This window comes from Ambystoma mexicanum, chromosome 14 (assembly GCF_040938575.1).
Source record: "Ambystoma mexicanum isolate Mex_15411 chromosome 14, UKY_AmexF1_1, whole genome shotgun sequence".
NCBI lineage: Eukaryota > Metazoa > Chordata > Amphibia > Caudata > Ambystomatidae > Ambystoma > Ambystoma mexicanum.
The window spans coordinates 617,005,331-617,032,934 of NC_090940.1; the positions used below are offsets into that span (position 1 = coordinate 617,005,331).

A 27,604-nucleotide genomic window follows, 5' to 3' on the forward strand; every position below is an offset into this window, starting at 1 on the left:
TAATGTGAGGGGAGTATGGGAGAGGGTGCTCGGGGTCTCCCTCTGCATATAATGGTGTTGAAATGTGGGTGAAAAATCGAAATTTGCAGTGAGGGAAGCACGGGACTGAGAAGCAAGAAAAAAAGAGTTAAAGTGAACATCAGAGAGAGAGAGGTTGAGTGTGAGTAATAGGTGTGATTTATGAGAAGTAGGGGATGACGTCAGAGGGAAAGTATAAGTTACAGATCCTAAGAAGAGTTAGAGGATCAGTACCTGGTCACTTCTTCCTGTTGCTGGGTGGGCCTAGATCAGGCTGCATTGGCGTCCTCTTCCTCTGGACACATCTATATCAAAGATGGCACCCATTTCTGACTGTGGTACAGCAATTCAGCACTGCAATCTCCCCGGGAGTATTGTAAATTGGGAGTTCAGAGCTGCAGTGTTTTCCGATGGCGGCTCCAACGATGATGTGCTAGAAGACACTAATGATGCAGGTGTCTGAAACGTTGCTGCAAATAGCCAAGTGTTGTAGTTCAAAGACACTTTGGTCCTTGGGTGACTGTGGATCTTAGTATTGGCACTGCTTTTGACTCAAAAGCCGCTGAGTCTATGACTGCTCTGTCTACTGACAAGTTTGATCATTGGATCAATAGTTGAAGATTATGGTTTAGTCATATGACACACGGGGAGCACTGGTACAAGGTTTGGCAAGTACTTTTCTAAATAGTAAAAACTAAAATATATCCAAATCTCTATCAAAGGGAAAAGTTATATTCCGTTACTTTTCAGGTGCCAGGTCTGGTTTTGCATTGCTGGACCTGTTGCTTCCTTTTGCTCTTTCTGGCTCAAGCCAGTTCTCAGGTAAGTTACTGGCTCAGCTTATTTTCTGACTGCTTTTATGGATCTAAGATTGTGCAGCGTGTCCGGGTCCAGATCAAGTTCTGCATGAGAGATTGTAGCTCAAGTTCTCAGGTCTTGGATCCACATCTGTATCTCAAATAAGGTATTACTTTATGGTATTTTGCCACCTTTTCCCTTTGGCTGTGGCGAGGTTTCACATTACAGTCCCATGCTGGTTTCTCAATGAAGTCCTGTGTTTCTTTTTACGGGTTTGGCTCTGGTCTGGCTTAGATCTCAGGTTATGGATGCATTGCTCAGATGTTGGCTGTAGTTTGGAGAATTTGGCCTTCGTTCAAAGGACTTTGGTCCCCTTGGCGTAAATGTCTAGGCTAGTTTATGAGGTCTCTGATTCAAAGTTTAATCCCTGCCTACGGATTTCAGCTTTTGAATCAAGGTTTGGCTTTGCTTTATGGCGTTGTCCGCAGTTCTTAAGTTCTTTGTATCACATTATGTGCCAGTTGTAGCTTAACTGGTGATGTGCCGGCTCGCGTTGGACTCTAGTTTTCCAGCTCTGTTTCTGAAGGTGTGTCCTAGTGTTCTCAGCTTCTGGGTCCACGCCTTGGTATGGTGAACCGGTGGTGCCTCTGTCCGTGTGCTATCCCAATTTCTGAGCAGGGAGTACCAATTCTAAGATTTTCAAGTAAGATCTCCTTTGAATGATCAGGTTCTGTGTGAGCTTCTGGATCTAGGACAGGCTCGTGTCAGGCCCTGGCTTTGGGGGTCATTTCTGGCTGCAGATGCTCAGGAAAGTTTCTTCATTGGTTCTGGAGATAGTTCTGGAGCCGCATCCCAGGTTCAATCCACAGCAGTTTTTCTTATCTACTGGTCGGGGACCTGGTTTTCATGCTCTAGCCCCAGTTGGGTTCAACCACTGACTCTGGTTCTTGTCTTCTGGTCCGGTTTTAAGCGAAGTTCTTCCAATGGTTCCAGTTTTCAGGGGGAGGGGGGGGTCCATCCAGGGTTCTGTTTACACGGATCTAACTGTAATTGTCAGAGTCTGGCTCCAGCTTTTGGTCCAACGCCAGCACCTTCTCTGCGGTTGTAACTTAGGCGTCAGACTTTCACTGGTTTCCCCACCTTCAGGCCTGACCCAGTTCGGTCCCAGCTTGGGTAGCGTCTAGTTCCCAGCCGAGAAACGGCCCATAGCAACGCCCCGCCCCCACCTATTCACGTGACTTTGGTCACGTTGCGTCACGTTCCATCAACGTACTCTGTGGTCGGATCCATACGCATGCCGCGGGCCCGTATTTATGCGTCCCCCTTTTGGCACGTTTTTTTTTTTTTCTACGCAGCGTAATGATGAAGGGGGGAGGGGGGTCGTAGGAAGTGCGTTCTCCGTCGCCTCCCGTCATTACGCTACCAGCGTACGTGGCGCCGAGTGACAGGAGAGCCGTCCTCTTCTGTCAGTCCGGCGTGGGGGCGGGTCTTCCGGTAGCTTAGTATTGTCGGCCTGTGGTAGGTGCGTGCAGGTGGTAGGTGCAATGTTTGTGATGTGTTTGGGTGCGTGCAAGTGGGTGTTGTCTGACTGCATCCGCGTGAATATGTGTATATGTTTAGGTATGTGTGCATTCAAGGAGTTGTGTGATTGGGCTGGAGAATGAGAGAGGGCATGTTGTGTGCATAGCAGTCTTTGCTGCGTGTTGGGCTTTAAGTGAGCCGGGGCTAAGCACTGGCAGTCTCCCAAAACCTTAATGGAGCCGGGCCTCACACTACCGACAGCCCATTTTTATTTCTGTTCAGGGTATTCAAACTGACCAGTGTCACATTGCACTGTGCTGTTCCATAGGTGTTCGATTTTCTTTTATTTCATTCACCAGACGGTCAAGCAGTCTATTGAATGCAAAACACGAAATCCAACACTATTGCCTTGGTTTCATTCAGTTGACTGACCAACGTTTCAAGCAAATGAATAAAACCAAAGAAATGGTGCACCTATGAAATAGCACAGTGTGATGCAACAGTGGTTTGTCAGCGGCAGGGCTCAGGTTTGAATCCCCAGCATGCGACAATTAAAATTAGAAAAATGTATATATATTTGTTTGTTTTATTGTGTCGTGCTGGGGATTGGAACCTGAGCCCTGATTGTGACAAGCCAGTGTTGCATGCGCTGTGCTATTTCTTTTGTTGTATTCAGTTGGCTGCTTGACACATAAAGCTGTGTCAAGCAGTATATTGAATGAAACAAAACCACTTGAGTACAAGTTAAATGGCACATGGCAATGCAACACTGGCTTGTCACAGGCAGGGGCGGTTTCGAATCCCCAGCGTAGGAAAAGTAAAAAAAAAATAAAAAAAATACGACTTTTCTTTTTTTATTGTCCTGTGCTGAGGACACTAAACGCCATACCCATCATTTAGGGCACAACCCCCTCGATTAGTCAGATCACTTAAGGCACGGACTGAGCATTTGAAGGGGGAGCTGGCCTCTGATTTTGGGGTGGGGTGCTAGCAAGGCATTTATACTGGGCATCCAGTATAAAGCAAACATGAAGAGTATTACATAGCTAGACAGGATAACATTGATGCAGCCAGACTAGCAATACTTTATTATGGTGGCATGGCATTTATACTGGGCTTACAGCGTAAAGCAAAAATGAATGCTATCATGTAGCCAGACTGGCATACTTCGGTGCAGACAGTCCAGTTAGGTTTTCTTATTGTGTGTGTCATGGCATTTTACATTGATAGGAAGGGTAAAGCCTGCATGATAAATGTTAAAACGTTGCATGGGTAGCTTTCATTGGGGCTGCACGTCTGGATCTACATTCTTACTGCAGCACGGCATTATTTACTGGGCATCAATGGTAAAGAAAGCATGGTGAGGATTATTATTTTAGACCTGCTTCCTTTGGTGCAGGCAGTCTAATTGGGTTTTCTTATTGAGGCATGACATTTCTTGTTTACTGGTATGAAGGGCAAAGACAGCCTGATGAGTGTTGCTGCATTGCTAGACTAGCCTTCGTGGGTGATTCTCAATGTGGCATGGCATTTTTTTTACTTGGCATCCAGGGTAAAGTAATCCAATGTTATTACATGACTAAACTGGCCAACTTTGATGTCGCCAGTCTGGCCATATATTCGTATATTGACTTGCTTTCCATAAAGACATGGCAATGTGGCCTTGCAACTGTTACTGTAATGGAGTTTTTTTGTTTTTTTAACGGGGCAGAGCCGTTCATGGTGGGGATTTTGGTTTCCCCTTTTAAAGGGTGATTTGTCCTTTCCAAGGGAAGCTCTACTATTTCATTCAAGAGGCAAGTTTCTTTCCACCTACAGGATACCATTCCCAATCGACATCCACTGGTGGTGGATTCATCTCATTTAGGGGGAGGGAGGGCGCTGTCCTCTTAGAGCAATGGAACCTGCCCTTTTAATTAAGGACTGGCGTAGTTTCAGGGAGTATGTATTATTGTGAAGACTCGTGCTCTATGAAAAGCCAGGCTACACAATCAAACCAACTAGGGCTTCCTCACGCAGCATCGCAGATCTTATTGAAGGATTTTGCCAGAGACCAAATTGGGGTTCAGAACATGCTTGCAGTCTCTCAAAGTCAGATTGGTCCTGAGTGCTGGTGTTGTGTAACGGGGGTCTAAAACGAAGCTCTATGAGAGCATGACCTTGTCTCGAGTTTCACAACTGTTACAGTTTACCAGACAATTATTCACATGCACCTAGCACACCTTTTCATATTCTGCAAGAGTCAACGGCTAGTGGCAAGTGATTTTGAAAATAGTCCTGCAGGCTTCTAGAACCGCAAAGCTCACACTCTAGTTCTGTTGGAGCTGAGCACCACAGGGATTCCTGGAACATGGGCTAGATGAGGCAGGAGCTCATAAAGCACATGATGCTTCTTGGATTAAGGCAGGCCCCGAGTTCAGTGCATTCTTGGGCATTTTTTTGCGTCCCAGTTGAGCTGCAATGCACTACCACCTCCAATTGGAGAGCATACAGCCCTGCTTAGAGAATTCTGCGGTCTTTCCTGTGGAGGTTCATCTTGATATAGGACTGGGCACACAATAGGCCAACGTTCGGCAGTATAAATGCTTAACCTACCAAGCAAGTGGCTGCTATCTAGTGTTGGGGACAGACTCCCAGGTATGTCGGAGTGATACTGGGGGTCAGCGGAGTTGGAGGGCCTCACTTACTCCCCAGAATAAACGGAGGACTCAGACAACAAGTTCAAACTGTGGTTTATTACAGGCAACACCAACGGGGATCGATATGAAAATTCCAGCATGTCACACAGTAAATGACATGCAGGCCATTTTTGTTAAGAAAACATGTCACTACTCCGTCATTACTTGGGCCGTTCCCAAAAAACCTATTGCAGTGTGGGATTGGCAGTCAGGAGCATGATAACCTATATGTGTTATTCTACTGGCTGTCGCATGTCAGGTGGCTGGCCTGTCCTATCCCCAATGATCTAAATAATACCTTGTTAGATGCATCAGGTAACCTCATTGACCCCATATTAACAATACGCCTAAAACAAGGATGCTGATTGGCTCCAACAATGTTTAATCAGTTAATCTCTGATATCCCTTTGGCTTTCAATAACATCAGAATATTCCCATCAAGAATGGCAGTAATCGCAGTAGGTCGTCTGCTATATACTGGGGTTGAACTCTCTATTTGCAACTATGCAATGGAAAACTCTGTCCTTCTTCCGTAAATGTTTCTTGAACAACTTGGAGGGTGGTTTTAGAGTTCTGTACCAAACTCTAAAAGGAGATACAGGACACATACTAAAAACTAGAATTATTGTCTAAATATTCTTGCCGAATTGAATACTTCAGAAGCAAGCTTAATGACAAATCCTGTAAAAATAAAAAAAAAAAACTTCTGGATTTATATCGGAGATAACGTACACTCTTTAAAACTATATGGACAGAAAGACCTGGCCTCCAGGGCAAGAGGAAACCCTCAGCAATATATGAAAAAATGTCCTCGTAGTGCTCGGAGAATTGAGTTTGAGACTCCGGATGAATTTGATGGCCACTAAAGAAGTTCTAGGAGCAAGAAAAGACAAAGACTTGAGAGACTACACATGTAGATGGTGTAAAGGGAAAAAGGAGTCTCTGCATCATCTGATCATGGCTTGCCCAAACTTAAGTCTACAGAGAAATAGATGTTGGGTACATTTTTTCTGAAGTTCACTACGAGAACAATAGAGGACTGTTGGTCAGTAATCCTCCAAGGTGAAAGTACTTCTCTGATTTTAGTTGTGCTGGAATATTCAAAAGAGGTATTAGTGTGGACAGAAGTACCAGCTGTATCAGATAGAAAGGCAGTTGTTGCGCTTGACCTTGGTGCTCACCTTAACTCAAGTCTTGATAAGTTATTACTTTTTTTTTAATGATCTTTCTCTGCTTCCTTAGTGGTCTGCTGTTTACTTTTAACTTGGTTTTTTCATTGTATTATTGTTCTAAATTCAAATTATTTGTTTTTTGTTTTTACAAGCTTAAGGTTTTCAAGTGTAAAACCAAATGCTGAATAATAATACATAAAAAAAAGAATAATACATTGTTGCAGAATAATGGGCTTAACATTGGTTCTGGTCCGTTGCTACCCACCCCTAGGGTACTAAATTGTGATTGGCTAGAGCAGATGTCCCCAGCCCTAGGACCCGAAGAGGTCCTCAGCTCACGGTGCACCTTTTCAAGGTGAGGTGAATTATTGTGTCGGTATTGTAACTTGTGTGCACCATCTTTGCCTATGAGACCATGACCTGCTTGTTGCGCATTGTTGCATACTTGTTGCAACCTGTGCCTGGCTGCCTGGGATTGGCTCTTCCTTTTCACCACAGTCACTGTCGTGTCTGCTTCAGTGTGTCTAGAGACTATGAAATTGAGCTCTGCAGCTCCGAATTATGTGGATTTATTCCACTTCTGTGCAGCGTGTTCCTTTGTCGTCTGGGTATTGGAATGTCTTCATATCTCGTAACCTTGGCTGTAGCTTCTGTCTCATGCGTCTTGCTCCGTGTCCAGCCTGAATCGGCTAAGCTTCTCTCCTGCTCAATAATTTTAGGCCTGCAGTAATTTTCCTAACCCTTTATAATGAGGTCTCTACATTGTCCATGTTACACTACATTCTCTATGTGTTAGCTATATGTGGTTGGATCAGGTTCCATATAGACTCTTGTATGTGCACGCGACTATTGGCTTTCAGCATAAGCAATCTCAATCAGGATCTCTTATTACTTGTGGTTTCTGCGTTTGGCTAATAACAAAATGTCCCTAACTACTCATCCCTCCGCCACTCCCTGAAAGCCCATCATCTTCACCCCCCTGACTTCCCTTGCCTACCCCTCCCCTCCTACCCTTGCCCCCCATCCCTTCCCCCCATCCTCTCTCCTTCCCCTCTGACCTTAAAATGGTAACAAATACTACTTAAGGGCAATGAGGACACCAGAACACTCCCCCTTCCGTTCCCCTCCCTTTCTCTCCCCTACCTAAAATTCTACACTGTAACTCCCTTCACCTACCCCCCCTCCTCTACCCTCTTCTCCCCCTTGTAAATAGTTCTACTTATTATTCTTATGACCTGTTCATGTTTGTAAATATGCTTCTCTCACTTTTGTATTGTAAAGCGCTTTGGCTTAAAGCGCTATATAAATTCAATAAACATAAACACATAATAATAGCAATGACAGTATGTATATGTATCTGTCCTCTAACTAGAGAACTGTACGCTCATGTTCTTCATGTATTTGACTGCATGTTTGTGCAGCGCAGTGCGGATTGCACGTGTACCTCATGTCTAATGCTGCTATGTCTTTGGGTCTCTAATAACATCAGCGCCATGGCTTCTTGGTGTTTAGTCCAGACTGTCCATGTAGGTATCTCTGGCCATAGTCTTCGGATCTTCATCCAGGCATGAATACATTAGTACTGCACCTGGTCTGTATGGCTGGCTGAAAGGGTATCTCTCAGTGTATTTGTCGATCATTGGCACATTTAGGATTCATTTGGGATTCATCGAAATAGAATGGGTGGTTGCAGAATTGTCTGGCTTTTCGTCTTGTCTTGAATTTGGTGGGCGCGGTAGGGGGTGGCAAGATCCCGACTCCCTCTTCACTAGGGTGTGGGATCCCAGTAATGGAGACAGGGCAGTTCTGCTTCAACAGCAGAAGGCCCCATAGAAATTGGGTGGAGGTAGGGGCAGCAGCCTCGTGGGTTACAGGATCTTCTGGAGCTGCACAATTTATCTTTACACCCCAAGGGGGTCCGGTTTGCACTTGCAGATTCCAAAGTTAGTCATTGCATGGTCACCTAGATGTAAAAAGTTCAGTCAAACTACAAACTTGGAACTTCTGCTTGAATATCCGTTGAGTCCATGTAATGTGTTGACCCATTCTGTCCCCATGCAGTAAAGACAACCTGGCGGTATTTGGGCCTGTTCTCATGCTTGTGAGGAAGTTGGAGGAGCTTGCCAGTGCTGACTAAATCTGGATGTTGAGTGCGTGGGGTCCTGGTGTGCTCGTGTTGCTGCTCCTGTAGCTGACACCGATTATACAGCATTCATGGTCAGTCTTGACACCACAGTTCAGTGACTACTTTAGGGTTTTCTGTAAGAGTTGGTCGTAAAAGCGTTTTAGGGACCAGCAATATTAGAGCACAGATGGCCTTGATTGTGCATTCAGTACTGTACACAGTAGGTTGCAGGGTCAATCTCTAGGTCAGAGGTATCTGTGCTGCCTAGTTTTAGGTTTATTTTCATGTCTGTATATTTCCGTTTAAGGCTTTGTCCAAGGGCTGTAAAGACTGTTTAACACAGATTTTGCCTGTGCCTATGTAAGCCTTTTCTCACTTAACTTGCTGCATACCGTGCTCTGTAGACGTGGATAGGCACATAGAAAATGAAAGATTAATGTGACAAGCGCTAGGTACTATTAAACACGAATGCAGCACCCAGGAAAACATGCGATAGAACCCTTTTTAAAGCCACCTGTGTGATATGCAACAACAAAAAACTCTTCATTTTTAACTTTCCCGAACAACCTCCCAGTAATAATGGACTTTGTCTGAAAATACATCTGTGTTGATCATACAGCCTTTAGAACCATTGCTACACAGTCAATTCAAAACATAACGTATTTTCCGACTTGACTCAAATAATGCAACAAACCTATGGCAGCTGCAGTTTGTAGAGAATATAAAACAATTTGGGGCCCAAATAAGAAAAAAATGTTTTCTTGCTTGATGGTATCCCCATCCCAGTCACTTAATGTTTTTTTTTGTTGAACATTTTTTTTTGCACCCGCACTGACACACTTGGCTCTGATGAGCGGGTTACCTCTCATGCCCTCATGAGGGAGGACAATGAGGCAGGTCTCTCTGAGTAGGAAATGTGGAAATTATTTAAGGTTTCTTTTGAATGTGGACACCCGCTGACGGCTGATGGCTTTGATAGGGTGTCTCGCAGGGTTTCATGAGGGAGGGCCTAGAATCAGAAGGAGAAGAACAAATCATTCTAAACCTCTGTGCTTGGCTAGATAACCATTGCAGTGGTCAGCGATGAGCATCCTGGGGTCTGCCTGTGGGGGAGCTGAAAAACTCATACTGTGTTGCTTTATTTTGAGGGAAGCAACCATGCGCAGCGGATGATTTTGGCCTCCATTTTCTTCTTTTGTCACCTTTTTGCTTCCTTGCTTTCTGTGCTCGTCTTCATTTAACATATCCCTGAAAACCGTGAGTGAAATTGGGTCACATTAGGATTCCTCTGGCAGTTTATGGTCCAATCTCTTGTTCACTTTTACTGCTGCCTAGGAGGTGCTGCATGAGCCTAGAGCAGGCCCCTTCACTTCCTTCTAAGCACAAATGGTCCCAACAGGCACACCAGGGATAATTAACCCAGTCTTTGCTTTATTCATAGCACTTGGGAGATACTCAACAAGTTCCATTTCATATTTGTTCTCGCATTGGCATCTAGTATCTTTCTTCAGCTCAGAAAGTTCTCTTCCTGAGTTAAATGAAATTTTATTTTTTTTCTTCATGCTCTTTCACTTTTAATTCATTATATTCCTCCTGCAGGGCGCAGGTGGCACGCAGGGCTCTGTTTTCTCATTGAAATGTTGTCTTTTACACGTGAGGGTAAAATGGGCAAGCTTTAACACATTAAACATAAAGTCTTTGCTTGGTTTTCTTCTTGACGACAACATGCTATAGTTTTATTTTCCATACTCCTGTCAGCAGGAGGTGAGGTGCTTGCCTTGTCCATGCCCGAAGCTGGAAGTTTTATTTCTTACTGTCCCCACATATAATCCTCCTCTCGCTGACAAATACAGGAGCAGACAATACTCACCAGTTAATCAGACCTTGCTTTGAGGAGCTATGATATGATATGATCGTTTATTTATATAGCGCCTATACACAATGTGTTTCAAAGCGCTTCAAGGCAAGGGAAAATACAACCACATTCATTACAGGCCATGAACAGTAAGGATGTGAAATTAACTATCGTACTCGGCCTGACGACATTTCAGATAGTGCAAGAGCTAAGACATAGATAAGGAAGGGAGGGGGAGAGTGGGAAGAAAATGTAAACAGACAGGCGACTACCGTACTAGGCCTGACGACATTTCTGGTAGAGCCGGAGAAAAAAATAAAAGGTGAGGGAGAGGGTTGCAGAAAGGGAGGGGAGGAACAAAACAAGCGACTATCATACTAGGCCTGACAACATTTCAGATAGTGCTGGAGGGGTGGTGGGTAGGAAAAAAACAGTAATGGGAGGGTGGAGGATACAGACGAGGTTGCCATCATATTAGGTCCAGGGACAATTCTGATAGTGTAAGTGCATAGAAGAAAGCAAGGGGAGGAGATAGGAAAAGGGAGAAGGGAAAGGAGGAGAGAAAAGAGAGTAAGCAGTCAGAAAGAGTGGAGAAGCAAGAGTGGAGAGTGAATACAATTGCAGAAGTCAGTAGTAACACATAATGTTGCAAGCCAGGATACAGGATGAAGATGGGAACAGCATGATTCAGGGCACCATGAGTACAAGATGCAAAGGAAGTCCAGCATGAGAGTTGAGAAAGAGTGACGCACCGTGAATGAAATGAAGTCCATAATACAAAGGCTATAGCTGTTTTTCCTCAGGATTATACTGTGTAATGAGAAACAGAGTGCTGTAAGTTACTGGTTTGCTTCCCCCTTTATTGAAAAAACGATATCAGCCCTGGTCTCAAACCATAGCTTTCTGCATAGGCAATGACCGCCACTACATGTTTTTTTTCTTAATATTTTCCTTTCTGTTTTTGTAGTGCACAACTTGTGGAGGTTAACTGAGGGGAGGAGGTCACTTAACACTTTCACTGCCCGAGCTGGCAGCACTGCAATAAAGCAGCCATTCGTTCCTCTCACAATTAACAGAGCACTACTGCTTTAATTCGCTGTGAATAACTTATCATGTATGGTCTTCTAAAAAGGATTTAAACTGCAAAGTGAAGGAAATGGGAGCCCCAGTGTGGGCTTTTATCAAAGTCACAAAAACACCTGGGCTTATACAGCAGCTTCGTAACATTTCTTTCACCTTCCGTCTTCACCCAGGGAATTGTTTTCTCTTCCAGTTTTTTTGTGTATGGCTCCTATCCACGTGATGAAAGCCTAGAGCTTTGAAGTCAGACATAGAGCCAGCAGTTTTACTTTGGCGCTGACAGGGTCCATCCAGCATGTTATCGGTCATGCGGTCTCGGTCTCTCTCTCTCTCTCTCTCAACAGTCTCGAAGGTAGGGCTTCAAATCCTAAAATCTTTAGTGTCCACATTCAGTACGTGATGACGCTGTGGTTGAGCTAAATCTCACAATGCTTTGATGCGGTTTGGCTTAAATCGCAAGCACCTATTCTTTGCACATTTCTATACATCTCTGGAAGGCCACAAGATCTCCAGAAGGCCAGAAACGTCTGAGTGAGGTTGAGGCGCATGCAAAAAAGTAGTGTTCTTAAGTGTCACGTGCATTGGAATTGGAAATGTCTTGTGTTGTGACCTGTATATTCAACCCTCTCCCTCCTGTGCCTCCCAGCCGCGGATTCCCACATTGGATGCCTGTTTGGGGCCTCACTACCTTATCTGCTTTCTCCTCTTCTTTCCCACTAGGTCCTTACTAGCACTCGCTTCCATTCCAGGAGAACATGAGTCGTTTCCTGAACGTTCTCCGCAGCTGGCTGCTCATGGTGTCCATCATCGCGGTGGGCAATACTGTGCAGAGTTTCCGCGACCACAGCTTTCTCTCTGAGAAGCTCTACACTGGAACACCAAATCTGGGTAAGAGGGTTGCATAGACAAACGGACCTGGGCGGGGGGCAGTGTCATGCATGGGGATGAGGTGAACACTGGGCAGTTGTGTGTCAGGTACTCTTGTTGCCTTGGCATCAAGAGTGGGCATAGGATACTATTGCACCCGGTGGGGGAGGTGTGTGTCTGTGTCCCTGCAGCCGGCACAGATATGCTCTTGTTTCCTAGGAGCTGAGTACAGTGAGGGGCTCTATTATTTAAAGGTCTTTGTTTTCTCTTTGACAGTAAATGGCCTTCAAGCTCGTACCTTTGGGATCTGGACGCTGCTTTCATCACTGGTCCGCTGTGCATGTGCCATCGACATCCAGAACAAGACGTATGTTTAACCTGTCGGCACAGATTGTTGGGCAAGATTTGCTGTTCAGGGTTTGGGGGACGTGTTGAGTAGGGGATTAGGGGAAAACCTGCAGCTAACATGAGATGAAGACACTCATCACTGGGAGTAGAAAGGAGTAAGGGCTGTTACTTAGGTTAGTGGAGAGCTCAGTCTAGGACAAAAAAAGAATACTTCGCTTGGGAAGACAGCTGGCATTGGGGGCCATCTGACAAAGGCTGTTTCTGGTGCTAAGGTGAGAACGCTTGCTTGCTGTGATTGTAAAAGCGCCCGGTACCCAGATGAAATGGCTGTTTCTCCACTCCTATGCCCCTCCCAACCCATATCCAGACCAACATCTACAAAGACTCAGAAAGCAGAGGACACTGCTCAGTGGAATTACAGTGCAAAGATTAGTACACTGCCTCATCACTGCCAGTATCCAATGAAACCTGCCCCAAGAGGCGTGCTTCGACTTGAAAACCTTAGGCAAAAGGATGACTGTCAGTGAAGGCCCTGGTAATGATCCCCAGAGTAGGTGCAATCTGTGACAACATTTTAAAATGTAGAACCCTGGAGACTCAGCTAATCCCAGATAACCTCTTGGGAGGTTTTCCTGGAAAATCTCAATTTGAAAATGACTCCCAAATGCCTTCTGGTGATCTACGCACCACAGAGGGAAGGAAACCCATTCACAAAATAGTGCCTTGTGTGATCCAATGTAGGGCACTGTTTGTGTCGGTAATCATTCCAAAGTCCCTGTATTCCAGAAGAGATCATGGGCACCTGGATGGAATGAGAGGTCGGGTGAACACTTTGTAGCAAATTAAAGGGGACTATCCACAAAGTGCAAGATTTCGACATGAATAGCTAACCGCTTTGCTAAGGTGTTCTCATAGTTTGCAGAAGCTCATTATTAAAGTCCCCTTCCTCATTACACTAACCAACCTGCACCTTACTCTTGTGAACTTCTTCTTCCAGCGCTTCCTCCTTATCTGCACTAATCTCTTTATAATCTCCAACCTCCTCCAGAAATCTTCACAGCCCCCGCTACTGATCCTGCCTTCAGATCTTCACCAACCTCTTTAAGTATGCCAACAACATCGCGATCCTTCAGTAACTCTAACCACCTCTTCAGTCTCAACTACCAACCTTTGTAACATAACTTTCTCCTTAAGGTGTTCGCTAATCACCTCTTTAACTCCACCAATCACATCCTCCAGATATTTACCACGCTTCTATTTAGTCTCACCAAAAAAGGTACGGACACGGCTCATTGACCTGTTCTTGGGTGGGTGGCCCCCAGGATGGTCTCAACCTGCTTTAGCTCACTGTTTTTCACAGAGGAGAAATTTCCATACTCGTATCATTCTTTGTCCCACACGCAGTCCAGAACCGAAATGGTAGGCAAGTCTCTTCTGAACAAGAGTACCAACAGCAACCCCAGACACACGTTTCGGCCTAGTTGGGCCTCATCAGTGAGGTGGAGCTGTGCCTCTCTAAGCACAGTTAGCAAGGAGTCCACACCTGGATTCCCCTGGTAACTTAGGATGAGAACCCAAAGTACCCACAATTTGCATAAAGAGGTCTGGGAAACCTTCTTAGAATGGTCATCTGCTGCCTTCGTAATCAGAAATACCTTCAAATATTCACCAACCTCCTCGTTGCACACACTAATCTCTTCCTTAACCTCCTGTGCAATTCTCTCCTCAGTGAATCCAACCAGCTCCTTAAACTCTCAAATCCTCTTCAGTGCCATTTCCCACTCTGGCCTCCTAGCTCCTCCACTAATTGCTCCTACTCCAAACTCCCCTCTTCATGCGCACCACTCTAAACACCAGTTGCCAGCTCCAAACACTGATAGCCTTTTGAATTTCCACCCAAACTCACTTTTTTTTATAGGACCTTGGCCCATCCGTCAACCTCACTCTGGTGTGGTAGCTAGAAAAGGGAGGTGTCGCACTCTGGTAAAATGGATTTTCAGAACCAGTCCTGGGGGAGGACTCAGAGAGGCCACCCCATCATAGGAAGCAGGGCAAAGACACTTTAGTCTAGCTAGGTGACTGAGCAGTAAGACGTAGATTCAGGAGATGTCGGGGGGTGTAGTGGACACACAGGGCACTCCATTTGTTATTAGGGCTCCATACACTTTACAACAAGGTGGAAAAATTCAAGTTGCAATCTACTAGCCCACCTTTAAAAGTCACCTGTCGCTTCAATTATATGCATACACTCGTCACACCATTTCTTACTCACCAAGAGTCCAATATCACTAGCCAATGGATCTTGGCGGGTGCAAAGATTGCGCCCTGCTCTATGAAATGGAAAGAATAGGCAAGCAATTCTGCCAAACCACTACTATATCACCATGGGGGGTTCCTACTAAAGAACACTGGAGCGTTACTTTTAAAACCGTTATAGAGGATTCAAGCAAGAAACCTAGGTAAACCTTGTGCAGGAAAGCAAGTGAAACTAAGGCATTCAGAAACGGTTGAAATTAAGGTATTAGAAAACAGCAGACACAATCGCGCTGCATAATGAAATAAGGCCCCTAACACTTCAAAAGTCTTTCCCTGTTAAGGAGAATGGGGTTAAGTTCCCTTGGTATGGAGTCGGCAGTTAAGGGGAGAAACACAATTACGGCACAAGAAAGGTAGGATGAGGATTTTAGTCCCTATGGCTGGGGTATGTGGAAAGGTATTAGTATAATTGTTTGTTTTTATTTGGCCAGTAAACCAAACAATGAGGATAATACATACCGAACATGTGGAGCGGGGTATTCCTTTGGCTTGGCAGGTGGACGAACCCGGCATCCCAAGATGAAGACCACCACAAGTCCCACAACATCAGGAAACCCCTAACACGCTGTCAAGGTGGACAGCAGTGAAGTTCACCATGCGCAGACGGCGGAAGGTGTCCCTTGTAGTGGAGACAGAATCTGCTTCTGTAAGACTCATCTTCGTTCTAGAAAGAAGCTGTTGCTTTCCAGGTTTGTTTTTGGGCCACAAGCTGATGGCCTGCAGAGTTCCAAGGCTGAGCTCAAAACAGTGACTGGTACAGTGAAGAGTCCGAGGAGGAAGCTGGTCAATCCACAGGGTGGTCCAGGGACATATCCAAGGGGTGGATCCTCGAGCAGGGGTCGGGACTGGATGGCTCCGCTGGTCAGGGGTTGAAGCACTGACTAGGATCTTCAGGCGCTCAGCTTAGAGGAGCAGGACTTGCCCGGAGGAAATGCTGGGCAGCTGCACCTCACAGAATAGCTTTATCCTAAATTTGAGCTGGGGGTAACCCCCGAGCCCTACAATAGTAAGCATCTGCACCACTGGCCAGGACTGTGCCTTTATGGACTGTCTCTTGTCCTCACATCTGCCCAACACCAGACACTATGGCCAGGATGGGTCCCACTTCGCAGATAGCCAAAGGGACTCGGAACAGATGAGACCAGCAAGGTAAGTTGAGCAAAAAGGCTCTACTTACCTTCAAAAAGTCAGGTCTGGAAACAAACCTCAGCAAATGTTGTGGAGGTTCCATAGCCATCTATGGAGGGACCCCAATTAAAAGAACATATTCCCTTACAGGCTCCAATCTCGGGGATGGCTTACAGCCCTGTGTTCGACTTGAGATTAGCTTGTCCTTGCCCTTAGACAGTCTTCTTTCTGCCTAGCACACTCTGGCCATCAGTTCCTCAGGGGTAAGGCAACTCGAGGGAGTTTGCGGTTTGTCATAGGAAATTTGGGGGTCTAAGGTCCATAAAAAGTTAGTTTCAATAAGAGTATCCGATTGGCGAGGCAGACTCGACAAGACGAGTTTGGAGGATCTGAGTTCCCGCTGGACCTGAAGTTAGGAAGAAAATGGTACCTTACAGGCATTGGCGAAAAGGTGTATAAGAACTTCACTTGCAAACTACGAAGGAAGGTGTTCACCATGTGGATGGTTGGATTTTCACAGCAAACAATGTGATGGTGAGTGACCATACCCTAGAAAAATGTCTCAACCTACATTTATGGTTCAGTTCCCATTCATCAGCCGAATGTCAAAGATGACACGGCCTGTCTTCCTTCCTGCTAGTGAATCGCACCCTTTACGTGAACATTGACAGAATAAATGTAGTTTGCAGTTGCCCAGTGCCATGGTTGGCTGGTCCTCTTACACAATTAAGAACAAGTGCCATCTTGCTTGTTTAGATGGGACCTTGCAGTGGTGGTGTGTGTAAGAATCTGAACCACCTCGTCTTGGAGGTCACGGGGAGACTCGTCTTGGAGGTCACGGGGTGGCTTCAAAAACATATTCAAGCCGGAATATTTGTCTCTCTTCCGTTAATGAAGCTCATCTCCATGCACCCTTCTCCTCAGAGTATTTAAGCAATCATGGACTCTGTTTGAGGTAGATGACTTTGAAAATGGCATCCACAGAAGAAACATTCTCTTTCGGAATCCACCTTTCATAAAGGGTGTGGTAGCTTTGGAGATCTCGCCAAAAGTTTGTGCAGAGTGTCTTGAAGCTGCTCTTCTTGACTGAATAACTCAGTCGCACAGAGATTGCATGGATTCATGTCAGAAATGCTTGTGTGCAAAGGACTTGAATCGTAGATTGGTCTTAAAAAGATCCTGTCTTTTGTACGGTGATAATCCCCTCCGGATTGGGCAAATGCCAGCCCAATCTAAGTATTGGGCACTGTCCACAAGAAATTCATTCCCTGCAGAGATACGGTTTGGACTTTGTTGGAAATCCCACATTGTGCAAGCTTTCGCGCATTCCTGGAATGTTCTCTGGCAAGAGAGTTCTTGATGGGGATCTGAATCGGCCACCAATATGTTACAGCTAAAAGTAGCAGAGCATTAGTCGCACCAAACGAAAGACCTTAGTTCTGTAAATGTCGACCTCCCCTTGTCAACATTAAGGATTTCCAATGTATTTTTTATTTTCGGTGGAGAGTAAATAGTCGTCCTGAAAATCCAGAGACTCTAACCATTCCCCAACTTAATTAAATAACAAATGAGGCCAACGATCCCCCTATTTACTGAATGCAAGCTTGTACTTGCCAGAATTGGACTGGCATAAAGGGGATGTGAGTACAGCAATCAAAAGCTCTTTTGGAATGGGAGGGGCCCCTTAACAGGGCATGTGTCCTTCTGATCCCACTTTTATTTTTTAAAGCCAACCAGCCTTAACCTGGAGCAGCTGTGAAATGAGGCAGCTGGCCTGTCTTCGCACTCCTGAGTAAGGGGTGAAGTGGGCTCCAGATCACTTCACCATCATCTGGTTTCAGTTTTTGTTCGCTTCCATTGAACCAGACCAGAGTTTCCACTTGTCAGCCAGTCTGGCGCCTCCTGCAGGTGGTGCCCCCTGCAGCCACTGAGACCTGCCTTGCTGCAGAAACAGCCCTTGTTGCAGTAACTGAAACCAGTGACTTCGAGATTTGATTCTGCATCTATTGCCTCCGCCTTCAGAAGTTTGGGAAGCTTCATGAGGAATTATCAACTTGGCCCTTACTGGGTGAGAGCATAGGTAGGAATGAAGAACTGGGTGGGTGTCTATGGACTTTTCACCTGCGTAGTGTAACTATCTAACTTGGTGCAAAGCTCTAGGCCAGGCATGTGGTGATTCATGCATAAAGTGAAACCCGCGTAGAACAGAGGTCTAAGTTCACATTCTGGCGTGCTCTAAACAGTACCGAGGGAAACCTTGCCCAAACCCATACTCTAAGCTCTGCAGAGCCTGATCAGGTCTTCAGACACAGTACAAAGGGGTGTTCCCCCAGACTAGAAGTAAATTGTCAACAAACCAGAGTCCTAGGTTCTTCCAGTAGTGTGGTGACCGAGGACAAGGGGACCTGTGCCCACTCTATCAATGTAAGCTCATAATTCATAGATGTTGTGATTAAGCAGGGGAGGGGGTCTCTGCTCAGACCTGAAGCCTTATGTTGTATTATTTGACATTTATACATGCCACCCTGTACCGTTTCTGGCCTTCACTGAGGGTGGGGCGGGAATGGTTTCGGGATGAATCTTGCTTAAATCGTCTGAGACACAAACCATGCCTCAGTAAGAAGTACTTGTAAGCCTGCTTGCCACCAAGATTAGGTATATCCTAAAGAGAGGGTTTGTCCTGGCTGTGAAAGTCAAACGTTGCCACTTATTTCAATGCAAGTTGAATCAACTTTGTAGTAACAATCCATGGCAAACTCAACTTTTTGTCTGGTCATGGATAAGTGTACATCAAAACAAAACATGCACTTTATTCTTAGTAATATTTGTTACGGCTTTCAATATATTGCTGCAAGCAAAACAAAAGATGGGTAAACCTCTACTTCGCTGACAAAGAGGAAGTAACAAATGTAGTGAACAGAGAGTGTGTCAGCGGAAACAAAATTCAAGTTAAAGTGGTGACCGGCAATGGGTTGGGGAGAGAGGGGGCCCCCAAAATTCGGAATCACAGATCAGGCCATATAAACCAAACAATAATTGAAAAACATGAATATTTTATTTAAATTCCATTTGCTTAAAACATACATATTACATTTTAAATTTTATTACGAGCTCATCTCTAAATAGCAGCATATTGTTGTAGAATAAAGTGCATAGTGAAACAAAGTGCCAATATAAAACCAGACTGAAAATTCAGTCAGTATTAACTTCAACTTTCAATATATTGCTGCCATATTTACTATTTTTGCATATTCATGGGATAGCATTGCTATTCCCCTCTGTGCAGATGTGCAATTCTCATACAAAACAACAGTCGTGGTCAGTGAGTACAAAAAAGCAATAGTCCACTAAACTGCAAACATAAACTAAGTAAAACAAATTGGTCAAGGATATACTTCTCATAGTAAATAAGAACAGGCAAACACATTCATGGAAAGTCTTCTAATACATGTTAGTGTCCTAATGGTACATCATAGTTTAACAGAGTTTAACAACTAGATAGAGCATAAATGTTGTCATTACTCTAGGTGGAAGACCTTGGGTAGGTCTGCCATAGCCAGGCTAAAGGGTGACCCTATGGTAGGTCGACGTCACGGAAATGAATAATCATTCTAAGTTTTACCAGTAAGACCATGGGGCACCAATGGGTGCACTGGTCCTGGGACGTTTCGGCTTTCTGTGGGTAACAGCCTTCTTCTGGAGCCAAGGCGTGGTCCCCCTACAAGGAGTCAAGCGGAGGTAAGTTACAAAAACAGGATTTTTAAAGAAAAGGGGACTGCAAAGCGCAGTAAGTTTTTAGAATGTACTAAACGTGTATACACGGAAACAGGACAAATATATTAAAATAACTAGTTTTCACAGATTAATGGTCATTCACTGACCTTGCACAGGGCTGGGTCCTAGGTGGATGCCTAGTGGCTGGTAGTTGGAGATGGATTGAGCCAAAAACGAGGTCACTCTAATTCACACGTATTCTCAATGATGGGCTGCATTTGGAGACAGAAGGAAATATAACTGTCTATGCATGACATAGACGCAGCAAGGAGCACTGGTATGTCCAGTGAAAAAGCAGTGCCCTCAGAGTTAGTTGGTAATAAAAAAGTACCTTTAGGCCATGGTATGCAGTATATTGGGGGACAGTATTCTTGTCTGTAAGGCACTTGTGATGAGTTGGCGGTTTGGACTTTGTTGGAAATCCCACATTGTGCAAGCTTTCGCGCATTCCAGGAATGTTCTCTGGCAAGAGAGTTCTTGATGGGGCTCTCAATCGGCCACCAATATGTTATAGCTAAAAGTAGCAGAGCATTAGTCGCACCAAACGAAAGACATTTGTTCTGGAAATGTCGACCTCCAGTTGTCAACATTAAGGATTTCTAATGTGTTTTTTATTTTCGGGGGAGATTAAATAGTCGTCCTGAAAATCCAGAGACTCTAACCACTCCCCAACTTAATTAAATAACAAATGCGGCAAACAACACCCCTATTCACTCAATGCAATCATACGACTACCATGTGTTCAGACCTGAAGCCTTATGTTGTATTATTTGACATTTATACATGCCGCCCTGTACCGTTTCTGGCCTGTCACTGAGGGTGGGGCGGGATTGGTTTCGGGATGAATCTTGCTTAAGTCGTCTGAGACACAAACCATACCCCAGTAAGAAGTACTTGTAAGCCTGCTTGCCACCAAGATCCTTGGCCAGGTATTGGATTTTACGCCTGGAATTATCCTTGTGCAGCAGCTCTTTGCATTGTGTTTGGGTGGGGTGTATCGGTCTGAAGGCCTGGAAAATGTTTGGTGGCATGGCGGTTTAGAGTTCTTTTTAATGTTGTCTCCCAGTTTGTATCAGTCCATATCTCTAGGTGGAGCGGTGTCTCCTGAGGCTCTGTCTCAATCACTCTGAATAATATGATATATATCCTCACTGTAGAATCTCAACGTAATTCACCCTATTGTATTTGTTCCTGTATTGTCACACTTCCCTCGATCCATTCACCTTCCCCTCATTCCCCTAAATAATACTTAACACCTCTCTATCTCTTCTCCATCATTGACTGATGTGTCTCCCGATCCCCTTGGCATGTCTCTTCCATCCAAACCATGGTCCCCTTCATTCCTTGGCCTTCCCCCTTCTCTTTATCCCTGCAGGCTATATCACATCACCCTCTGGTCCTTCGTCTTGGCGGTGGTTCACTTCCTGTCTGAGGTCTTCATTTATAAAACGGCCCCTCTGACAATCGGTGTCATGGCTCCCCTGATGGTTGGAAGTAAGTATAAGGCGGTAATGTAAGATTTGGTACAGGTTCTTTTTGTTTTCCCTTCTGTAATGATCCACTGCGGGTAGAGCTGATGTCTGACCTCAAGGTTGCTGCCAATGGCTGCACAAGAAGCACAATCAGCATTGGCAACAAAATATGCCAGCATCGTCTCATGAGCTAACTGGGTTCTACAGTGGGACCATGCTTGCCCCTTTCACTTTGCCAGTCCACATGTGGACCTGCGTGTCCTTAGTCTGTTTACACGTGGGTAATGCTCCCTCACTTCTTGCTGAGTGTTTTCCCCACTCTCTGATGCACCTGTCTGCGAGAGGGACTTGTCATCTCACTTATCTGAACATGGGCCACTGCTTACTTATCTTAACTTTCTGAATGTGGACCAGGTCCCCCATACCTTAGTATAAGCGGGAGGGACTGTGTTTTAGTCTCACACTCTGCCTTAGTGGGGATGGCCCCTGATTTGACTCTGCTCTTTCAGCGGGTCGATGGACCCATAGGAGGCCTCATCATCTCACACACATAGACCAAATGCGTGCACAGTGCCAACATTCAAGCAAACTGTCTGTACAGGGCTGTTGTCTTCACCTGCTTGAATGTGGACTCTCCTCCCCGTTTGGTTTGTAGCATGGAAGATAGTAGCTTACTTTGTTTTTATTCCACTTCTTTCGCTGCAGGTTTTTCCGTCCTGGGGATGCTGATCGGCTTCCAGTACCTGGAGGTGCTTCAGGAGCAGGCTGTGCCTCGCAACAAGAAGACTAACTGAAGACTGTCATTGTGCCAACCTATACTCATCCACCACCTACCTTTCCCAGAACTATGGTCCACCTAATGGCTGACCTGCAACCATGCTATCACAAAACATTCTCCCCCTGCTGAATTCCTCCTTCCCTTTGTATTATCTCTTTCCTACTTTGCCATCCTCTTATCTGCCCTTGCTCATTTTCTCTCCTACAGCAGACCAAGGTCTGGATACCCCTGGCAGGGGAAAGTACGCCACTCCAGGGACCAGCTTATGCACCCTAAGACTACTGTGTTGGGTTTGGCGTTGTATAAAAGCAGATTAACATAACATTCCTGCTCTGTTTTGTTAGAATCCTTTCTCTATGTCCGAGCATCTGCTGCTTCACCGAATAGATCTCCTTTAGTCTCCCTCCCTTTATCTACTGCAGGTGCTCCTGTATCCAATTCTTCATAGAACTGAGCTCCTTCTCGGATCCGCCACACTGTGTTCCGTAAACCAGCATCTTATTTCTTACCTGTTCTGTTTCCACCAGTGACTCATGATCTACTCGTTCTGGCTGGTTAAGGACATTGTTCCCTTTTTAAAGACTGTATTGGGGTATCCTGACTTGGCATCAAAGAAGCCAGAGAGAAAGAATGACCCCACTCGCACCCAGGCAACATTGTCTGCGCCCTCAATTTTCCCTACCTTTGTTGTGTCTGACAACATAGGATATGCAAGCATGCAGAACAAGCAAAGATGAGGGCAGGCGTACTTGGTCTTCCTTCCCAGACCTGTTCAGTCATGATATTTAGAAGGCGTAACAAAAATGGTTCCCCTCTCCTCCAACATGGTCTAACTAAAATGGACATCTGCTCGGCGAAGTTAACATCCAGCAGATAGCAAGAAAGCATGCAGTGTATCCCAGGTTACTTTGCCAGATCGTGGCCCATGCTGACAGTGATAGTCTGCATTGTATCTTCCTCTGGTATTTTGATAAATTCATGAGCTACCACTTGTACACACTGGGGTCTGGCCAGGTTTGAACGCTGCAACAGAGCAAAATGCATGCACGTTGTCGATTCGGAACAATATCGGGGCGTTCAGGTAGATGGTTAGACAATGGATAACTCTGCTGCCCCACTTTTACTTGCAAAGTAGAGAATGCGGCCTCTGGGCCTTGCACCAAAGGCCATGGGCATTACTTAAGATTGAGCTCAAGATAGGACAACATGCCTGTAGTCTTTCAAGCTGCGACTCAACTTATTGATGACGGTTGCACTGGGTAAAAGTGTGGCAAACTTCTTTCATACTTGAGAAGCCAGCGATGAGAGATCATTAAGAATTAAGTGGTTGCTGTTATATCTAACAGACTGCCACCTGAAATTAAGTGGAGGATATCTCCTCTTTAGTCAAAACCTTCCATTGCTTTTGAGATGATTACCTGGAATGATAGTCGCTCATGTTAGCTGGTTTGTCGGTTCAAATGACATACCATTGGGCGTCCAATGAAGCCGGGTAGCGTCTGCCAGAGAACCTGATGATGTTTGCTGGAAATGTTATATCCTCCTAAATGCAGACAACAGGGTGACCATTAAACAACCTTGGGAAGAAATTGGTCAAAAATGGCGGCAGCAAGTTGGGCTATAAAGTTTTTACAGCTCCTTTTGTCCCATTGAGTAATGTCGCCACGTCTATAAACGGCACAAGGCTGTAATTGAACTTGGACCGAAAACCTTTTTTTTTTTAAATGTGTTGTGAGTGTTCAAATGGGGTATTTTTTGGGCAGAGGGCTTTTTCATTCCCTTGATAATTTCTGCTGCACAAATACTATTTCCCTTGTTTCTCCGGCAGTGTTCCCTACTTGCTGCTGCATTTTCCTCTATACTAGCTCCGCCCTCTTTCTCTACCAGCAGTCCACCTGTGCGGTGACTCGTGCCTGTCCATAGCATTTTATGGATTCCTCTACTACTGTCGGTTAATTTCTCCTGTTCTCTCATACCAATATATTGCCATTTTACACACACACACACATACTCACACTCTCTCTCTCTTGATCTCCACACTGTGCCATTGTGCTTTTTAATTTAATTGATGCCGGTACAATTGTAACTGTGATTGTAAATATCTCTTGCTATAGACATGAATACCTCACAATGTGTTGTAGTGTGCACCTCCCTGGCGGTGACATGCCTTTTCAATGGTGAAATTCTAACGTGGGTCACTTCAAAGGGGTGCAACACAATGGGTGGGAAGGGGGTGCGACACCTTCCCTGTAAAAAAAAAATTGAAAGAAAAACTCTGGACCCTTTGAGATAAGGCCAGATAAGAAAAGGCATGCAACCTACCCCAATGTTTGTGCAAGGTGCCTAATGTCGTGCTCGGCCCATGCCTGGGTACAGGGCAAGTGGCACACATGAAAGCACTGTGCCATCCGCACCAGCCCTTGTCCTGCTTGTGTTGTTTCTAATGGAATTATTTTTGATTTTGTTTTTATATTAAATTGTGTACAAAGGTCAGTGGTGTCTGTGTACTGTGTTTTGGGCAAGTGTACCCCGGCTACTGGCATTTGCGGCACACAACACCTGTTGGATCTGGTCTCTGTTGGCTGTAGACATAGGTTGGGTGCTTGTAACTAACTACACATTTGCTTCCATTCTATTCTTGATTAAGTGGGCACGCTTCCCTATTGATTTGGGTGTAAACCCACTTTCATGGGCTCGAAGAAAGGTCAGGGAAAGCTCCATGGACCGGAGGGATGGTGTTGGGAGAAAATTGAAAAAAGGGTGAAATAAAGTGAAGCTGAGAGGGTGGTTAAGGGCTGCACTCCCAGTTCATCAATAGGCAAATTCCTCTTATTTCAATAACTAACCAGTCAGTATTATGACACGTCACGAGAAATGAGTGGCCGCCCACCGTAGAATAGAGCTGCTCCGCTTTCCTTTGGCGGTAACCTTTAATTGTCATGATTCTAATCTATTGCAGGTAGAGTTTACGTCTAAAATACCTATAGGCTTCCCTACTGGTTTGTATGGTGACATGTCTATAGATCAATGTTTTTGCATCTGTGCTTTTTCATCGTTCTCATTTTCCAGGGTAAAAGCCAAATAGATGTGGGGAATGGGAAAGAGGGATAGAAAATAAGAAAATGCAGGAGGGTGTAATTGCACAGGTGGAAATATATAGAACTGTTTGGGCTAGTGATGTGCTGCAGGCCCGGCGAAGGAAGAGAAGGAACAAGTCCTCTACGAATTCAGGGTACAAAGGATAACATTCACCCAAAGTAAGCGGTGCTGTCCTCATCTTGTAGGATATTAGATATTCTCTGTCGCATGGTTTTAAAAAGCCTGGCCTCAGAACGATGGGTCCTGTGTCTCAGTATATTTCCACATGCCCCGTAGAAAGTAACAGCAAGCAGTGTGTGTTGTGTTTTCAGATTGTGCTGCGCAAGCCAGGCCTTTCCACTGCCAGCTTCAGTGTTCCATGAAATATGAGGCCCATTTGAGATTTTGCAGTGCACTGGGGATGTGAAATTTGACCCTTAGTTGGGATGTCCAATGGGAGCTTAATGGTAACTGTGGCCAGTGGGACTGCTTACTTTAAGGTTGTAGTCTCAGCCTGCCCCACCCTCTCTTTTGGCTCTGCTGTCTGGTGGTCTGATAAGTCGCTCACATTCTTTGGGGTTCAAGCACGCTGGCGCTTCTTTGTTGGCTTGGCTGAGTGTTTGCTCCTCTGTTCCACCCGTTGGAAATCTAGGCCCCTCTAAAATTCAATGCTTGTAGGCACTTGCACCAGACCCCTATACACACGGAAGATGGCAAGGTCCCAGGATGCCATTGGCAGACTCTGCCAGTCTCCACGAGGATTGGGATATTATGGGCCCAAACCATCAAGTGCGTTTTAGCTATGGAACTCCTTCTCCTGGCCTTGCTGGCTCATTCCTTTTTCTGCCAAAAGTTAGATCTCATTCCCTCCTCAATATCCCACAATGGTCCGGCCCTCTTCAACTCCCCCTCTTGCCGTCTAGCCTCTTACTTCTCACTTCATCATCTCTGGACTGCCTTTCCTCTATCCAGATGTTTCCTCTCTCCTGCCTCTTGCCCCTCCCCCACCACCCACTCCCTTGACCTCCTTTCTAACACCCTAAGTCTTATCCTTAGTTCTCTCCCCCTTTTACCTGTATCAATGACTTTTCTTGTTGCCACTGCTCTAACATTTTTTCTCCACTCCTGTCCTTTTGCAAACTCTTCCCTTCTTTGTGTTACTCTTCTATCCTCGCGCTTCTGTTAAAGTTAATTTCTGTCTGACTTCCTATGTCTCTCCCGTTTCCCCCCTACTACTCATTTTAGGTCTTCTCCCTGCAATCATTGTTCTAAAAGTCCCTGATCTTTCCCACCTTGTCTTTTTAATCCTCTTCTTCCTACTGCTTCCTTCACTGCCTTCTCTCAGCTTATCCTGCTTCGCTGCCTCCTTCATGCTCTCTGCCTTCTTTCATCCACACCTGGTGTCAGTTGGGGGAAGTCTAACCATGACCCACTGTTTGTTTGTTTAATAATTTGTAATGCGCACCGGACCCTGAGGTATCAGGGTGCAGCAGTTACAGAATATGCGAGGCTTAGTACAATGCTTACAAAAATACAGGCAATAGTAGTACTAAAAGCATCAAAGAGTACAGTACAGAGGATATATACAGAATATACAGATAATATACACAGGATACATACAGGATATACAGATTGAACTACAGTGCGTAGACGTGGACCATACGCATACAGTACAAAGTGTGAGTCATACATGTGAGGGTTTTAAAGATCCGTAGACTTGAGCAGGTTGATGTAGCTGTGTCTAAAATTCCGATAAGGTTGGTCTTCTCTGATAAGGTTAGGCAGGGAGTTCCATAGTTGGGCTGCTTTGACAGGGAAGCTGCATCCGCCAACCTTGGAAAGCTTAAATCTCGGGATGTTGAGGCAATTGGTGTTGATTTGTCTTAAGGGTCTAGTTGAGGTTCTCCTATGGAATCTATCAGTAAGTTAGCTTGGGGCAGAATTATTTAGTGCTTTGTAGGTGAGGGATGCTATTTTTAGTTGTATTTTGTTGAAGGTTGACAACCAGTTATTTTGGCGCCTAATCACTGATATGTGTGATCTTTTAGCCACGCCAAGGGCTGCTCTTGGGGCATTGAGGATTTGTATCCTCTGGATAACGGATTTGTTAGCACCGATATAGAGGGCGTTACGATAGTCTAGCCTAGAGCGTATAAGGGCTCTGGCCAGGATAATGCAATTGTCATCAGACAGAAAGGGTTTGCCAGTTCTAATAAGCTTACAGGTGTAGGCAGTGGCAGAGGCCATGGAATTCACTTGTTTATCAAAGAAGAGGGTGGAATCGAGGTAGAACCCAAGGGTCTTGACCTCCTTGACGAGGTTACCAATCGATAATAAAGGAGGAGTATTCCTGGCCTAATCTCTTGCGGTTGGCAGGGGTGCCCAAAATGATGAGTTCAGTTTTGTCAACATTCAGGCAGAGACCGGGGGTCGCCATCCATGCCTGAATGATGAGATACACTCTATTCACCAAGGCCAAATCCTTAACATAATCCCCGGAAAGTGGGGTCATACCAAGATGGTCCAGATCATCGAAAAGGGGCTAAGTGAATATAGTGTATAGAGTGGGGCAAACGCAAGAACCGTGGGGAACCCT

At 45.2% G+C, this 27,604-nt stretch overlaps 2 protein-coding genes across 9 annotated transcripts in view; one reads left to right on the top strand and one right to left on the bottom strand.

Annotated features, from left to right (window-relative positions):
• TTLL5 (tubulin tyrosine ligase like 5) overlaps positions 1-2,030 on the bottom strand; it is a 769,178-nt gene extending 767,148 nt beyond the window's left edge. For all 5 annotated transcript variants that reach the window (XM_069638032.1, XM_069638034.1, XM_069638033.1 and 2 more), the window contains exon 1: positions 253-2,030. The gene's annotated coding sequence lies outside the window, so the exon portion shown is untranslated. The remainder of the gene's footprint in view (positions 1-252) is intronic.
• Positions 2,031-2,254: 224 nt separating this feature from the next.
• On the top strand, positions 2,255-24,423 carry ERG28 (ergosterol biosynthesis 28 homolog). 4 transcript variants are annotated; one of them, XM_069638040.1, is made up of 5 exons: positions 2,255-2,338; positions 11,968-12,135; positions 12,391-12,481; positions 21,056-21,174; positions 21,858-24,423. In XM_069638040.1, exons 2-5 carry the CDS (start codon positions 12,003-12,005, stop codon positions 21,944-21,946), a joined length of 432 nt encoding a protein of 143 aa, XP_069494141.1. In that variant the 5' UTR covers positions 2,255-2,338; positions 11,968-12,002; the 3' UTR covers positions 21,947-24,423. The 4 variants fall into 4 exon arrangements, with proteins under 4 accessions (XP_069494141.1, XP_069494142.1, XP_069494143.1 ...); XM_069638041.1 differs by having other exon boundaries at positions 2,260-2,334; XM_069638042.1 differs by having other exon boundaries at positions 2,321-2,351.
• The last annotated feature ends 3,181 nt before the right edge of the window (positions 24,424-27,604 follow it).